This window comes from Thermobia domestica, chromosome 2, assembly GCF_964235325.1.
Source record: "Thermobia domestica chromosome 2, izTheDome1.hap1.1, whole genome shotgun sequence".
In the NCBI taxonomy this organism is placed as follows: Eukaryota; Metazoa; Arthropoda; class Insecta; order Zygentoma; family Lepismatidae; genus Thermobia; species Thermobia domestica.
In genome coordinates, this window is record NC_137455.1 from 276,737,792 (window position 1) to 276,756,312 (window position 18,521).

Below are 18,521 nucleotides of genomic sequence, written 5' to 3' on the forward strand. Positions count from 1 at the left end.
GGACCGACAGTAATGAGAGAAGGGAAGGCTAGGCATTGGTGCAGAGAGTTTCGAGAAGGGTGATCAAATATTCTTGATGATGAACGTAGTGGAAGGCCTAGTGTTCAGACGGACAATCTAGTGGAACGCGTTAACGAGAAAGTGCGATCCAATCGCTGGTTCACAATGACTAAACTCGCCAAAGAGTTTCCAGAAGTGTCTGCGAAAACAGTGCATTAAATTGTGACTGACAACTGTGTTATTACATACTGTGTGCGAGGTGGGTGGCAAGAATACTGACAGACACTCATAAAGAGCAAAGAATGACAGCTGCATATGGTTTTTTGGCCTGCTGAGGAGAAGACCTCTTTTCTCACATGATGACGGGGATGAAACCTGAATATCGCACGCCATTTGGAAATCGAAGCAATGGTTAATGCAATGGCGGCACTTTGATTCTCCTAAAGCAAAGAAATCCAAACAAATACCATCAGTTCATAAAATAATGGCAACCGTGTCTTGGGTCCAAAAGAGTGTGATTTTTGTAAAATTCTTGGAACTAGAACGAAGAATTACAGCAAATATGATTGCCAAATTTTGAATAATCTGCGACGTGCCATCCAAAATCGACGGAGAGGAATGCTGCCCTATTTAATTGGTCTGATCCATGATAACGTCTGCACATTCAGTTGCTCATACTATTGAGACAATTCAGATTTCAATGGGAAGTATTCACTCATCCTCTTAAAGCCCCGACCTTGCCCCCAGCGATCTTTCTTCTTCCTAACTTGAAAATGTAGCTTCATCGAAGCGTTTCAACGACAATGAAGCGCTCAAGATATCAGTTCTGGATCGGTTATAATCTCAGGCGGCAGATTCTTATACGTTTGGTATACGGAAACTAGTGTCACGCTACGAGAAATGTCTGGAGGTTCATGCTGACTATGTCGAAAAATAGCCAAGGTATGTACATATACAATAAATTTCTTCTCTCATCTTCTTGTCCTTCTTTTAATATTGGCTTTTTTTTTTTTTTTTTTTTTTTTTACATGCGCCTCGTATATAATAGAAAAATCAAGAAGGATAGAGTGTAGAATGATATTAATATGTGAACACAACTTTCCACCAATTTTTCTGGTTTATCCCTCAGTGACATCTATATGTAAAATTGATGCTAAAATTGGATTTTCTGATTTGTTTCGGAGCTGAAAGAGACGTGGACCTCCAAAAATTGGATAATGGAGAAAGATCGAAGCAAAAATAAATTTAAATGTGCCTTTAGTGAACACGTTGGAAGACAAAGAGAAAATGATGACTAGAAAAGTGCATGAATTTTGAACGATTTGAAATATGGACAATTTATAGTCTTAAATGAATTTTAATATGTAAATCGTACGGAATATATCTCGTATCAAAATAATAATTAACTTAATAAAATTTAATTTGATTAATATAGGCAACTTCACTGTGTCTAAGGGTTTTCTTGGGGTTCTGTTTAATCCCATTTTGGTCATTCTACTACTATCATCCATTTCATCATCTTCGTCTTCCTTAGCCTCGTTGCATAATCGTGAGACATTAAACAAAAATGAATTAATGTTCATGTGATGTAATTAATGAATAAGAGTTAGAGTGAACAAGTTTGAGAGAATCTATCAAAAACGTACGTACACAATTATCTGCCAATGTAAATAGCATTATCATTAGAAATTCAAGAAACGTTTGATTTTTCTAATAGACTAGGGAATAAAATAACTTCTACAGTGTTTTAAAAAAGGAAAACAATTTATGATTTCATGTAAAAACTGTACACCTGTTTTTTTTTAATAAAATTCTTTTCATGAAAATAATATATGTAGCACTGTACAAAACCGGTTACTCTAGCTGTTTATGATAATTATTGCACACTAAGCAATTTTCTTACGTCTCATTTTAAATATCACCATTTAACTATTATTATTTTTATGGAATTTAACCTCAGCAATTACAATTTTACAGCAAAACAATCAATACACTCTCTACAGCTAATACATTTCAATGTACAAAATACTTCGGTTTTGTTATCTGGTGTCGCATTAAATTTGATACCGGCAGTAGAATTAAGTACTCTCTAGATTGTAAGTTTCTGGCACCAAACATGACTCATTTGTATATCTGTGTGTATATGTGATGGAATGAATGCAAGAGCACTTCAATTTTGTCAAAACTTAAGACATATCACAGCTTTCTGTTGTAATTGTTTAGTTTGTTACATATTTTTCGTATCCTTTACAAGTACTTCAAATTTCCTTTATACAATATCTAGTTATTCTTTTATCCTTTTACACATAATAGATAACATTTATTTTTACATGTCTTCTCAAAAACCAACTGAAGTACATATTAATATTTTCTAGTTCTACCGTTTAACAAAAATGGATAAATCCTTTTTATTTTTTTTTTAAAAAAAAGCAATAATTATTTATTACCATATTATTATTATTATAATGATATATGTACAAAGGCCTCAAAACGATAACATCACGAAAAAGGAGGTAAGTATGTACTGTTTAGCACAGAACAAACACAAGGAAAGTGATGTTAAGACAACAGTTTTTCTTCTTCTTTCAAATATATTCACATGAAATATTGTACATAATTTATCTTAGGTAAAGAAAAATATTTTAAACTATACAAATGTTAGTATGAAAGAATGATACATATATTTTCAATTTGACAGATCATGATTCTCACTTGAAAGAGCTGCTTAAGTAAAGATATTACATATATGGCACCCTGAATCTTTTGGCGAAGTATACATAATAACAAGGAGAGTCTTCGCATGAGGCAGAAAAACCAATACTGTCTGTTACTATCTTTTCATTTCATTTTGGCAAGTAATATAAGTAATATTTTATTTTTCCCCATAGGGGTAATACAGTTTCTTGCTTGAAAGCAAGTCTTTTACATGTGTAAGTACTCTTAATTAAACTAAAAACATTTTCTGAATAGAAATTTGTAATAAAAGAGATCACTGCCATAACAAAACTTTTCTACTGTAACTTACGGAATATATTATACTTCACAATAAAGTTTAAAGATCACAGAATATTCTTTTCAAGTGTTATTAACGTTTCTACGGTCGAATACTTCCGCATAAGTGAAATTCTGTTGTCCATTATTTTATATATTTTTGAAGTATCACTGAATCATTTGGAGGTATCGATTTTCCTCTAGAAGTGATGTTAGTGATGATGTCATGTCATTTATCACCATATTTGATGTTTCCATTAGAGGATTGTTTGCAGGTTTGCTCTCTGGTATTGAAGGAGGACACTGCAAGGAACTTTCTGCACTTGGAGGACCCAATGGTATATTAGTAGTATTAGTCTGTTTATTGGGTCCAGGTACCATTTGTGTACTGCCAGAGTTAGTATTAGGACGAAACATAGCATTATTTGCAGCTTTTGAACCAGCATTCGTCACCATAGAAGCAGCTCTTGCTTTTGGATCTGTAGTACTCGTCACTGTATCACAGTCAGGAGATAATGGTGTTTTAACCGCTACATTTCCAGCAGGTGCTTCAGTTTTCACTGATTGCTTATTGGCTGCCCACGATTGGCATTGTTGTACATATTCCAACGTCCTTTGGTACGTTTCTTGCCGCATATTTTGGGGACTAGCAATTGGTCTTGGTTTACCTGCTACCTGTGACGAAGATTGACTGATATCTTGACACTGAATCTCCGGCTGACGACTGCCACTTCTACCACTTACAACACTACCATTATTAACAACACTATTGTTATTATTTGTAGCTAAATTGTTCGCACTTGGTAAGCACTGATTGTTGTACGTTTGGGGTATTTGTGCGTTGTTCGGATACATATTCACTGAGCCAACAACTCCTTGTGTTTGAGGCATCGCCGCTTGTTGTTGAGGATTGGACGGTAAAGTCATTTGGTGTGGAACCATCATATTATTTTGAGGCGGTTGTGGATATTGTTGTGGGTTATTTCCAATCCACTGTTGTCCTTGTTGAACCATAACGTTATTATAATGCTGCTGAGGAACCACGGTTTGAAGGTTTTGTTGGCCACTCGTATATCCTCCCATCATACTTTGGTTACATTGGTAGTTCCAATTACCACAGTTTTGTGCCATGGCAGGATTCATTGTTGGATCACAAGAGCTTGAGGTATTCATATTACTACCACCCCCCATTTGTTGGCAGTTAAAACATGGTTGGTTGTACATACCCATAGAAGCATTGGGCTGCATTACATGTCCACAGGAAAATGTCTGAGGAAACACCATACCATTGTTAGCACCACCAGCGTTGCTAAGATTGCCTGTGCTGCCTACGTTCGACAAGGAACCATAGCCCATCATATTATTATTATTACAGTTGTTTATATTGGTATTCACAGGAGGCATATTGTAATTATTATTCACAAAAGGTTGTTGTGGTAACTGCATTTGCTGTTGAGGAACATTGTTCATGAGAGTGGGATTATGAGTGAAGCTCTGCATATTGTTGCAAGGATTTTGCTGTTGTGGTTGTGGTGGTGGTTGTTGCGGATAACAATTTTGCATGTTCGGCATGTTTCTGTTCATTTGAGCTTGCATTGGAACATTGTTGCAAGGAGGTTGAGCAGCTTGATAATTAAGACCTTGAGGGAATTGTTGATTATACGCTGGAGGGGCAATTTGTTGAGCTTGGTTATGTGGGAAACAAGGAGGAACTTGATTAAATGTAGGAGCGGGAGCAGCTGCAGCTGGGCTCTGCATTGGCTGGTTGAAGTTCTGTGATGCAGGACTTGGCATAGATTGGTTGAAGTTGTTCGCTTGAGCAGGACTAGGCAACGATTGATTATAACTAGCAGCACCTGGACTTGGTTGAGGATAATTTCCATAGCTATTAGGTGGTCCTACTGACGGAGGTGACGTAAGTACAGGCGACGCACCTGGAAGTACACTAGCCACATTACTTGTGCTACCGTACGCGGGACTGGGAATAGGTTGTGAACCATACGGCGCAGGTGGCTTGACGGAAACAGCAGTAGTTGCTGGAGTTCCAGCAAGTTGATTTGGTTGCTGTTGCTGAGAGTATGCTGCAGTACCCACTGTTGGCGCTGTCTTTGGACTTTGATTTGACAAATCTGGATTATTTGATGTATTAGATGCCATTGTATTTCCATTATTATTCTCTTCTGGGTTGATTTTGCTATTATCTGCAACCTGTAAACAAATAACATTTTATTACTAACAATATTATTAGAACATCAAAACTAAACAAGCAACCAGAACTTAACCTAACGATTTAACCTAAGTGTGATACCGTATGTCTTAGGAGGGAGAAATCAGAATTTGAAAGAACCATACGGAAACGTTTAAAATATTAAGGTTAAAGAAAGAAATATAATTAGGTGTCACATAAAGCAGGGTATAAAAAATCCACAAAATCTTTAAAATAAAAAAATAAGAAATATTTAAAAATTTAATTACGATAAAAATTTAGAGCAACTCATATGTTCAAATTGTGCAGAACGCATTATAAATATTTGTCGTTGGAATATTATAATCTTGTTAGAATTGTCAAAGTGAATTCTGATAATTTATTCATGAGTGTAAATTTTTTACTGTAAAGCAAGATTGCTTATATTAAACCGACGTTTTTAGCACTGGTACATCATTTCTTTACAACAGAAAATCAGAAGTTAGTAAACAATCCAAATTGCGAAATCGGTTGTTTATTTGAACATACGGTTGTACTTGAAATGAAATGAAATGAAATCTTTGAGTTTTACGTCCCACGGTTATGCCGGCTAGGCTAAAGCGGATGGTGATTATGAGAAATGAATGAAATGGTGGAATTAAGAAAGTGCGAGGAAACCCACGTACACAGTGTTTGTCCACCACAAAATTCACTTGGCAGGAGCAGGGTTTGAATCCGTGCACCAGAAGTGAACGCTCTACCATTGAGCCACCGCGGCCCCACAGTTGTATTTGACAAACTAACAGGAAGATCATATTGATATCTATCTTAAAAGGTAGCAAAAAGGACTACTGGATAAAAAGTAGTGTTTGATAAAGAAAATCTGTTTTTCATGAAGAAAATAAAATATTTTTATTTAAAATAGAATAACAAATGATAATGCATCTACCAAATATGTTAAGAAGAGGTTGGCAGCAGCAACACAACTACTTATTCTTCCTTTAAAATACTGAAGTAACACACTTAAATTGTAACAGGTGAACTACATTTAATCTACTAAAACAGTGAAATGCAGGACATATGAAGCGCTTAGAGGATAAAGGTGTTATGTAACAAATTGTACATTTCTGCAAAATTGACTTTCACAACTATGTATGTCTTTTAACATACACCTTTCATCGTTTCAAAATCTCTTCACTGGGACGTAGACTCACTAAATGGTGCGCTAAGTAGCATGAGTAACGTATAACACGTGCACAAACCGCCAGAATTTGACGTTTCAAAAAATGTAACATAACACTTTTACCTTCTAAGCACTTCATATATCAATTTAGCTAATGAGAGTTTTTCTTTTTCAGTGCAGGCGACCGCAGTACCTGAGTGATAAAGCGTTCACATCTGGTGCGTGAGCTTATGGTTCGATCCCAGTTCTTGTTAAGTGAGCTTTGTAGTGGACACGTATCGTGTATATATGTTTTCTTGGGATTCTCCCTTCCCTCCCATTTTCTTCATTCCACCGTTTCATTCATTTTCATCTTCACCGTCTTCCCTAACCTCGTTGCGCAATCATGAAACGTTAAACTTAAAAAAAAAACAAAAAAAGCAAAAAAACAGTGCACTAAAAAATTGTTGTCTAATACATTGATCTGGATTCCTTGCCTACTATCGATTTTTTAATGCTTCAGTACACAAAAATGTGATTATATATATTCCAATGGTAGATAGGCTATATAGCGAGTAATAAAATCTGAGAAACTTCTATTTTTATGGTTGTTTCTATTTATTTGCTGTTTGGTGAATTGAAAAAAACATAAAAAAAGCTTCACATTTTATTACTCAGCTTAATGTTATTAACACAATACACTATTTAAACTTAAAAGATATATGCTTAAGTAAGAAACAAGAACTACATAAACAGGACTTTATAATTCAATGAGAAGTAAAAATGAAAAAGACAGAAAAAACACATACATTTCAAATTGCGTCAGTTATACACTGCTGTCTGAAAACTACACCACGATGAAATAACTGGAATGCGTCCGCTCACAGAATTTGTACACAAAGGTGTGTCAGAATTTGTACACAAAGGTGTGCGTACGAAGAATTATAGTTTCAGTGGAATTGCACGTGAGTGGACCAAGCTGGAGTAGTTCCGCTGTCGGTTAAAGTAGTAGAGTAGAACCACAAGAGCACGACTTACGCAGTACTCAGACAGTAGAGCAAGAACATGCGATCATAAAACATTAAGCAGTACCATGCCTCATCAATGGGCGCAATGTAATAAACAGACGAATACTCTCACGGTAAGCCTACGAGAAGGCGGCTTCTCATATTACAAAATTAGTGTGCACAACTACAGTGATGCTTGTGTGGAAGAAATGAACAGGAAAGACCAGTATACAGAGATGATCGGGTAGTGAATCTCACAATACGACACACTATGGGGTATAGGGACTGTGCACATGAACATGATGGACCGTAGAGAATTGTAAATAACGTTAACTCATTGGTAGCCTTATGTATTTTATAAATTCTTTTTTGTGGGTTACTTAGCAGGAAAAAGAAAACTGCCCAAAGAAAAATTGTAAATAAGAAGTTGAAAATCATGGAAGTGAGAAATCGATTCAAAAATTTAAATATATATATATAAATTCTAACTGGGTTAAAATAGACACATATACGAGTGTGCCGTGGCAGTAGTTAAGATTAGTAAGTAGGCTGCAAAAGAAGTAAAAGAGTACTGCACATAAAAAAAAAACAAACAAACAAAGAAACCATGACCTATGAATGAAATTATGATAAAAGTAAGGAAAAAATATGAAGTCAAACGGCGAATTACAAAGGGAAATATACAAAGCAACGAGAGGATTCTACACATGGAAATGCGAGGATATGAAAATCTGAAACAACTAAGAAATATAGGGAAATGTACAAAGAGGTGAAATCAATATGAAACCAAGACGCACAACAAGATAATAATAGGAAGATAGCGAGTGAAACAAGTAAATTTTAGGAAAATAGTAAGCATATATTGCGCATGTAAGAGGGCTTCACCTTAGACTAGATATTAAAGAGGAAAACAAAACAAGCAAGAATAATAGAGATTTATGATATACCGGACAAGTTTGAGCATACAGTAAACAAAATAAAGAATGGGAAGACAACGGAAGTATAGTGTAATAACTTAATTTCCTTAGAATGCAGGGAGAAAACAGAAGAAGGAATTGTTCCATTCTGTAATGAGATACATGACGAGAGATTTCTTGAAGACAAGAATGATTTCATTGGGAAAGCAATCACAGCCAGAAAGTTTAATGACAACAGAACTGTTACTCTGATATTGCATGCGCCAAAAATAATCTTTCAAATACTGAACAAAGATTGTACAAAAGAACAAATGAGGAAGCTGAGAAAAAAAACAATTTTAGTTTAAAAGTCATATCACCGCAATATGTGCTATTAGCTTAAGAATAATAGGTGAATTATACAAAAGGCAGGAAGGAGTATATATAGAAAAGGCTTATTGATATAGAAAAGACTTTTGGCCAATGAACTGTACAATTTTAAGGGAGTTCTAGTGAAAGTTAGGTTGGAGTAGATGAACTCAAGATTCACCAAAAACTTATGAGTCAAAAAGAGATAAGAAATGATACTGAGATGAAGTTCGATAGGGATCGTGCCAAAGACAAAATTCATATTATTTGACTTACTCCAGATCGCAATAATCATCACACGCTGGTTTTGAAAGTTAACGAATATTACCGAAACACAATGGAAATTAATAAATACAAGAAGTTAACACACGAAATACACAACAAATACAAGAAGATTTTTAGAAAATAGAAACTTTCTTTGCTCAGTAGTGATGTCCAAAACTAGAGTTCCTCCGCGTACCATAATATAACACATAAAAGGTGAATTTACACATCTAATAAAACATCGGAAAGCTAAGCAACCAATAAAGAACTATACTGAGTTTTCCTTTATGTGCAGAGATAATTAATACATTTTTAGGACAAAAAATAAAATCAATTCGGAATAATTTGTACCATATACAAGACTCATTTTATTATTATTATATTATATATTTCAACTCACTGTGAGAGGAATAAAGTGAAATTACCTCTATTACCTGGTTGAGATAGTGAACCATTTCGTCAGGAATGACTAACTTGTTCTCAACCATTTCTCCTTCTTCAACTTCATCCAGCACAACTTCTTGATTTGGATGATGTTCATTGGCCGACTTCCCGATAGGTGGCAGAGGCGTTCGTGGATTGAAGTTGTAACTGTGATGTCTTTGGAGATTACGAGTAATCCCGAAGTTTCTATCCAGTGGCCTGCACGGATCAGACATACGCCTAATTTCACTCTTGGTGCCATCGGGTGGTTGTCCTACTCTTGCGGCCTGTACTTGTTTACCAGCAGGAGTTTTTGAAGTACCAGTTGAACTAGATACCCATCCACCAGCACCACCCATTAGTGACATATTCTGCGTCTAAATGAAAGGAAGGAGTCATTTTGATGAAAATTATATATATAAACATAATTTTCAGCTAAATAATATCAAAATTAAAAAAGTCGTTATTTCTACATGGAAAAGTCAGTATGAATCCTTAGTGGATGCAAGTAATGATTAATTGAAAATGCACCTATGTAATAAAAATTGATTGCAAACATGTTATTTAAAACAAGCTTAGAGCTCGAAAAATGCAAAAGTTGTCATTAGTCCTACCCCAATTTATTTCGCATTTTTAAAGCTCGAAGTGTGTTTGAACCATTTCGTCCGGAACAAAGTCAGTGGTGCTATTCAGCCGGTTAGCACCAGTTCGCTAGAACCGGTTTTTCAAATATTTCGAGTTCGCAGAACCGTTTGTTACACCAAGTCATAAACTCTCTCTCACACACATGCAGTTGGAAGGGAGAACTTGTTGGATACAAATTTTTTAAAGCCAAAAACAAATCACCTACTTAAAGATCCTTGCTTTGCTCTGCATATACTAAAAGATTAATGGTTGAGTGGGGGAACGGTAAATTTTATTTTAAGCGCCTTCGTTTTAGAAATTCTTATAGGCATAGGGTTAAACATGTGATCTCTCTGAACAAGATATAAGCGTTTATTCCTTAATCTCAAATGGTCAGATATGAAGAACGAGAACTGGTGTTATATAAGTGAAGTGGTGAGCGTTATTTATATTTGTAACATACATACCATTATCAACAATTGTTGATCTATTGGTGAATGAAGGTCTTTCCAGTACTTTTTGACAAACGTCTATCTTGGACAATTCATTTCCAAGATATATTTGGAGTTGTACGTAATTTCGTCACAGCATCTTGTATTAGGATGCTGTGTAGGTCACTACTTGACTCTTGTGACATCCAGTAAAATATTTGCGTTCGTCTACTTTGTATGATTTGTTTCCTAAGAGAATTATATCTATCTATTTACTTATCCGTCTACTATCTCATATTATATACAGAATCGGTTGTTAAAAAAATAGAATAGCAACACTGAACAGAGTAAATAAAAGCTGCAGGAAGTACTGACAATAATGAAAATTCTGTCTTACTATATTGAAAAATCAAATTAATATAGTTTGAAATTTAGTCCACTGTTAGATACTTAACACGTCAGTAAGTGCCAAAAATTGGAAATGATAGGATTAATAGTAAAAATACGCATGGTAAGAAGTAAAAGCTTTTATATTTTTGAAAAAAAAAAAAAAAATACTTAAGTTTCTTTAGTTTTCAAAAGATGGTATCAATGAATCACCAAGTGCTACGTTATCCTTTACGTACATTTTGCCACTAATTTGTTCCAAATGTCTGTCATTCATAAGCTTAAAATCATTTTCGGACAAATTATCGTTTGTACCTATTTGCGCCTGATATAATTAATATCCTCTTGTACGCATTTGTACACGTTCAATTTCTGTACTTCCTGAATCAAACGATGTTCATTTCTATCATGTTAACAAAGCGAGGAAGAACATTATCGCAGTTTAGAAACTCTAAATTAACAATTTGATTCCCCTTTAAGGTTCCAAGTTATCTACTTAGGCATCATGAGGACATAGCAAACGCTTTCTAATTACTGAAATGCAATCTTCGCGTAGTAAATTAAACAGTAAATACAGTGTATAGGAATACCATTACAGAATACATTTTACACGGTAATTACAGAGTCATTTTCTGACGAGATACATTTAAGAAATCAACAGGATAATGTTAATCATAAAAATCAAATTATCTCTGACTCATTTCTTTACCCAATGATTTTATTAGTCAATAACCAATCGCATCACCAATATAGCAGACTTTTAAAGAAAGTCCTACTCACCTGAACCACCAGATTCGACGTGTTGTAGACTTCGCTTGCTCCACCAAGCGCGCGACTATGTAGACGGTTTAGATGCGACGTCATACTAGCAGACAAATTAGGATCATGACTGCTAAGTTCGCTAGAACGCCGGGAGCTACCAGGTGATATAGGATCATACAATGATGCCACTTGTCCTCCAGCACGAGACATGGCAGAACCCTGGAAGAAAATATGAATGATATTTGAATTAGCTAAAAACACAAATCAAACTTCCTTTTAAGAGTGTGAATAAAAAGTGCATAAATAAAACTTCTTAGTGATATGTTGGGTGTTCAGAAAAACATAATCTGAATGTTTTCGAACATCAAATTTTGAAGGAAAAAACTGGTTGCAAACAAACGAACAATTGAAAACGAAAAAAAAACTGGTTGCACGCTAAACGAACAACTGAAAAAGAGAAAATACTGGTTACAAAATAAACGAACATTTGAAAAAGAGAAAATATTAGTTGAAATCTAGACGAACAATTGAAATGGAAAAATACTGATTGTAAGTTAAAAAATTAAAAAGAGAAAATATTGGTTGCGAATTAAATGAACAATTGAAAAAGAAAAAATATTGTTTGCCAACTAAAGGAACAAGTAAAAAATAGAAAAACATTGATCCCAAACTAAACAAACATACAGTGGCTGCTTTTGAGGGTATCACACCGGTAAAAATGTAACCGTTATCGCTTCAAAGTAAGGAGGAAACTTAGCTAATGTACTAATTCTTCTAAATTATATAGGAAATAGAATATTAGGTAAGTTTTTTTTCTTCTAAGTATGATGTATGATACGCAATTCATTTTTTTACTAGTGTTCAATCTAAGAGGACCACAAGAGTAGACCTCGAGAACTACTTGTGACCCTAGGAACACAGTTTGAGAAACACTTTTCTAACTCATCATATCCTGTAAGTAGTATTTAATTGATAACAAATGATATTTCTACATAGTTTAGAGCCAAACGTACTGTAATTTTAAGTTATTTACCTGAGACACCTGGCTACTACGCCTGCTGCTGCCCGGATGAGGAGAATTTTCCGATCTCATACTTCCGTAATAGGAGCTTACGGTTGAATTACTGTCCCTCCTGTTATTCTGTTGTTGACTGAGTAATGTTTGACTTGGAGATAACCTTAATTGAAGATCAATCAATTGCTTCCTTTGTGGACTTGTTCCATCGCTAGTAACATTACCCATCTTTAGATCCGTTATTCGACGATTCAAGTCACCTATAGCTACTCCTCGCCGTGGACCTATTGAAAAATAGTAAATATAAGTGAGCATAATGCTTGTATCGGAACACAGTTATCAGTTTCTTTAATAACAAAATTTTATTTATATATTAATAATTAAATGGATATATATATATTAATATATCTATATCTATCTATCTATCTATCTATCTATCTATCTATCTATCTATCTATATATATATATATATATATATATATATATATATATATATAAAAATTAATAATTAACGGAAATAATTAATTAATGTTGAATTAGAGTACTATCTTAAAGTCAAAGAAGCACATTATATTATTTCTGTATTTTTTACGTCTACTTGCAACAAAACATATTTAGAAAGTTAGCAGTAAAGCGCTACATGAAATGAAAAGGATATTTATTAATGCAATAGTTTCATCCTAAAGCTAGTCACTGTTGTCATTAAAACGACGACAAACCTCTAATTTCCAACACGACGCTGTTGTCCCATTGACGGAGAATACATAAATAATAATAATAATAATAATTAATAATAATTAAAACAAAAACAAAAAATAATCCTTTATGTTTTCAGGAGTAACAAGGAAAGAGTAAGAAGAGCTAAGAGATGCCTAGAGTAAAAAGTCATATTAAAATTCGTAATTGAGTGCAAGGATCACATTGTTTGTGTCCCAATTCTTGAGATCTTCCCGCACTAATTTCAATAGCTGATGTTGAAATTATTGATGAGATTCTAGCCACATTAAAGTTATTCACAAAATTATAGGTAGAACGGCAAAAAGACAAACGCACGCGTAGTTCTTGTTAATAATTTTAAAAAGCAGCTATGAAAATTTGAATATTTTAAATGGTTTCTGCAATTATTGGTAATCAAATATAAGGTAATCACGTACTAGATTATTATTATTATTATTATTATTATTATTATTATTATTATTATTATTATTATTATTATTATTATTATTATTATTATTATTATTATTATTATTATTATTATTATTTAAAATAAAATGCTTTTACCGGTAATTCTTTGAAGAGCAGGCAGTGCAGGAAGTCCTTTAGCCTGAAGCCTTGATTTGAGTCGATTTCTAGCATTTCTATCCTGCAAAATAACTTGATCACCTGATCCTGGACTTGAACTAGCTCCTACGGCATTACTTGCTTGGATTGCTACTGCAATATCAGGAACCTGAAAGCGAAACGATCGTAAATTATTATAAAATAAAAGTACAAAAGGAATAAACTTAACAGAATGTATTACGCAGAAAAAATTGCCTATAATACTGATATTGTGTATCTTAAAAAGCTATTGTATACTATCATAAACATACATTGTCAGAAATTCATCTCTATAAAAGAATGAGTAGAGTCATTAGATCTAACGCCTACAAAGGATTACATGAAGGATTTTAATTAATTAGAGCCGAAATCATCATTGAGACGAAATATTAATATTATTTCGAGACGATGGCGATAAAACCAAACTGTATGACAACTGGAAGGTATGTTTTCTCAATACCATTTGAGAAAAAGATAAAAGAACATAAGATAGTATACCAGACTTGAAGTGTTTCTTTGTAGCTTGCCGTAGTTTGTACTTATTAGAACTCTGAGGTAAATTCGAAAGACACCTGTTCTTACTGAAAATATAACTCTAGCGTTCTTGGCGTCTTATTGCTTTGTTGGGTGCTACGGCATGTACATTGCACAAAATAATCTTACTGCTATTTATTGCTAAATCTGAAACGTACTTTTTCTTAATAACGAATATTGTATCTTAGTCATAGAACCAACTTCAAAGTTTCAGAACCTTTGAAAAGAAAAAGTAAATGAACTGATTTTCTTTCTTTGGCACTGTCAGAAAGCTAGAACAATTGTATTGAGCATGTCTCCTACCAGAAGAATAAGAGCACTGTACAATGAATCTATTGCATATGTAAAAGAACAAAGAACATCTTACAGAGCTTATGCGAACACTTTTCATTGCATATACTCCTTTCAAACATCGTAATCCAAAATTATACGTATCTATACTTTATACATTCTCATTATTAGTGTTATCAGTGTATGTTCAGAATATTTCTAACTTAGGTAGAACTTGCATTAGCACGAAAAGTTACAATCAAATAAAATTGTTGTCTAATAACAATTTAATTAGGTGTGTAACATGCTATACCAACAAGTAAATGAACAAATAATAATAATTTATTTACTTACATGTACATCCTCTGCATCCCCAGCTTCCCAATCGCCTTCTTCTACCGCTTCTACTAATCCATTAGTTGTGCTCACATTGCTATCACTAATGGGTTCATCAGTAGCGCAGACCTGAGTTACATGTCCGTCTATCGCTGGACTACCTTGTTGCGGCGGAGAATTTGGATCCTGAAAAGAGATCGCAAATTACGTTCACTAAAGATTTTTTTTTGCAACTTCAATTTGTTAAGCGATTTGCGGTTCAAGATCGTTAATTGAATAATAGATCAGATTATTAAATCTGATCTGATTATCGAGGCCATCAATTGAGTGTTGTTATTTGATCTTACGTAGAAGTACAGAGCAAGAAATATTCATTAACTATAAATTAGGAAGAGATGGAAATCTTACTATCGAACTACAAATTTATCCCATCACTTCCATTCTACAGAAGAAACAAATAGAGAATTTCATACAGGATTTTCTTGTAGTGCGCTGAGGAAGAGGTGAGGTGCATCTCGAAAACGTTCGCAAATGTTGTCTTTTGGATGTTTTAACGTATGATTATTTTTATTTACTGCTAATAGAAATGCATCTCAACGTATTAATTAGTGATTACTTCATGAACTATTTAACATTCAAGGGTTACTTTCCTTGCACGATTCCACAGTAGGTATTTAAATCTCTACGCTGCCTCTCTCAGTCCATCTCAATTTTACAACTGTACATCACGCCAATAAAATTTGAAAACACAAGCGTTTAATAAGAATTGAGCTTTGTCATGACGTTCACATACTTCAAATCCACTTTGCTTGGTACAGCAACACGTGTCAACACGTCACAACTGCTTCAGTGGTTAAGGTCTGCGAAAAATAGCTTTCTATGAAGCATATAATATTTTGGCATTTTATTAGGCTTGAATGAAATATCAAAGTTCCAGTTGTTCAGAATATGAAATCTTCCCGATGATTTGTTTTCTTTAATGGTCGTTTATAATTCAAATCTACCTTAGTTTGACTAGCCTTAAAGCAAACAAGGGAGAACTTATATAGAATAACCACGCATACTACAGTTAGTACAGTAAGCATCATACGCAAGAAAACTTAACACCCATTTCTCTTCCAAAAGCTATATATTCCATATTATCCTGAACGCAACAGAACAAACAGAAATTCCATTACCTCTGATTTAAGACTTGGGCTTGAGAGACTGGCTGCTTTACCACTGCACTCCTCACTAGATTCTTGTTTATCGCCGTCTCGAGTAAGACCGCTTCCATCTTCAGCCCCACCGCTCGACGGATCGTGTCCTTTATGCTTCTTGTTAGCATAGAATTCAGGTCCATGTACGGTCTTCACATGTTTACGAAGGGAGCTTGGATCGGTGTATCTCTTCGTACAGCCTGGTGCTTTACAAACGTATGGTTTCTGTAACACAAAGCAGAAGTGTCGATATAGAATTTTCTTAAATATAAATTTATATTTTTCTATTTAAAAAAAAAAAAAAAAAAAAAAAAAAAACCTTTTTAAAAATACAATTCTGACCAACACAAATGATGTAAATCTAAAATGAATAAGATTACACTGCATGCGTTACAATTACCCTGAAGCTTTAAATAATGTAACTTCATTTAATACAATATAATATCTCATTCGAGAAAGATGTTTCATTTGATAACTTTATTGCATTGTAATATATTTGATTGGATATAGTTAGCTTTTATTGTTTCCCCTTCTAATTCGAGAAGAAGTACAACTCTCCAAAACGACAACTTTTCGACGATCTTCAAGAGAAAAATTGCGAATATTTTCTTATTGTTCTACAGCAAAACTTGTTGATTTGACCACCTAACTTGTCCACTTCCCTTACTTGGTCCCATTTCCGTTGAACTTCAATTTTTCCATAAAACACGCAATATTTTAAGTTAAATCTGTTGGTTGCTCATCTTTGAATTTGGCCGCGTTCAAGCAATGTTATTCCTACGTATGCTGTCACTGCTAAATTCATTCTTGTATGTTGGGGGGAGCGGTGGCTCAGTGGTAGAGCGTTCACCTCCAGTGCTTGGGGTCCCTGGTTCGATCCCAGCTCGCGACGTGTGGACTTTGTGGTGGACAAACACCGTGCTCGTGGGTTTTCTCGGGGTTCTCCCGTTTCCTCCCACTTTCTTCATTCCACCATTTCACTCACCTCTCATCATCACCGTCTCCTTTAGCCTAACCGGCATAACCGTGGGACGTTAAACTTAAAGATTTCATTTCATTTTCATTTTCATTCTTGTATGTTGTATACTTAATTGAACATTTGGCTGTATACATGATCATCGTCACTCTTCAGAAATCTTTTCGGAACACCTTTTACTATTGTTGTGTTATCTCAAAAAAGAAATGGGGAAAATATGACAATTGAGTGGTTTGTCCAAAAATACTGGAGGTGATGGTACTGTTTGTTGCTTTTTTATAGCCATTGTTGGAAATTGTATGAACTGATTGGCACCATCAATCTTTCCCATTTATATTCCACGATTGCAATGTGTTTTGTAGTAGAGCACAGATTATATATATATATGAATGTCCTTTTATTACTTCACGTATTCGGAACATCTGATGAACTCCAGCAGGGCGATCACACTAATAAATAACTATTGCAGAATGCCAGCAAAAGAAAGAATAAATGAAAGAAAAAAAAAAGAAAGAACGACACAAGTATAAATATTTGTCAACTTGGTCAACTCACATTGGCTGATGAATGTAAGATGTTTGCAAATTTACAACTAAGAGTTGTCTTTGCTATTCTGCTACTTAAAAGAGTTAGGTAGCATGACGTTCCAAATACTTTCTCGAACTGAGAATTTTATTTTCATCCAAGCTGTCATAGGCGAAATGGATAAAAGAATAATATGCCATAGCATTCTGTTGATAATTAGAATGCTGGTGCAACATTTAAATCAGGTGCGCGAATGGCAAATGAAAATAAATATTTATTACATGCAGTGTACGTATATTTTAGAAATAATTTTGCTAAATATTATTTATAAAATATAATCTAATAAATAAATCACAGTTTATGCACTTGAAATACAAATAATACAATATATAGTAGTTTTTCCTTCGAAATACATTTGTTTTCTGTACCTTCACCATGTGTTTAATTAAGTTGGTCATTATACTCGAACTAGCAATAAATAAATACTGACGTAATACACAGACTACATACATAGTTTACGCTAAAATCAAAGAAAAAGTTACTATTTTCTTTCCAAAATATATGTATTGTCAAAAGTTATAATACGAAAGCAAGTTCTTTGAATGACTTATAACATCTTAATTACATATTTTTGTGCCAAATTATGCCATCTATAAGTTTCAATGTATTCATTCAAAATTAAAGTCGTGTTCTTATCGTATTTTTACATTATGCTATAATAAATATTTGCGTCTCATAATATTCTGTTGATTCAAGGAAGACATACACTGTGGAAACTATTTTTAAATGTGTAAACTTACCTTACAACTACCAATGCCAATTGAAAAAGGCATGAAAAAAGAGAA

At 34.0% G+C, this 18,521-nt stretch overlaps 1 protein-coding gene across 4 annotated transcripts in view; it reads right to left on the bottom strand.

The window, feature by feature from the left end:
- Positions 1 to 1,764: 1,764 nt before the first annotated feature.
- Positions 1,765 to 18,521, bottom strand: part of ci (transcriptional activator cubitus interruptus) — a 583,442-nt gene continuing 566,685 nt past the window's right edge. For 3 of the 4 annotated variants that reach the window (XM_081748738.1, XM_081748737.1, XM_081748735.1), the window contains 7 exons: positions 16,155 to 16,400; positions 14,995 to 15,162; positions 13,798 to 13,966; positions 12,535 to 12,800; positions 11,520 to 11,720; positions 9,300 to 9,674; positions 1,765 to 5,199 (listed from right to left, as the gene is read on the bottom strand). In XM_081748738.1, the coding sequence (XP_081604864.1) occupies positions 3,160 to 5,199; positions 9,300 to 9,674; positions 11,520 to 11,720; positions 12,535 to 12,800; positions 13,798 to 13,966; positions 14,995 to 15,162; positions 16,155 to 16,400 (3,465 nt within the window). In that variant the 3' untranslated portion in view covers positions 1,765 to 3,159. The remainder of the gene's footprint in view (positions 5,200 to 9,299; positions 9,675 to 11,519; positions 11,721 to 12,534; positions 12,801 to 13,797; positions 13,967 to 14,994; positions 15,163 to 16,154; positions 16,401 to 18,521) is intronic. The other variant, XM_081748736.1, reaches the window with a different exon arrangement.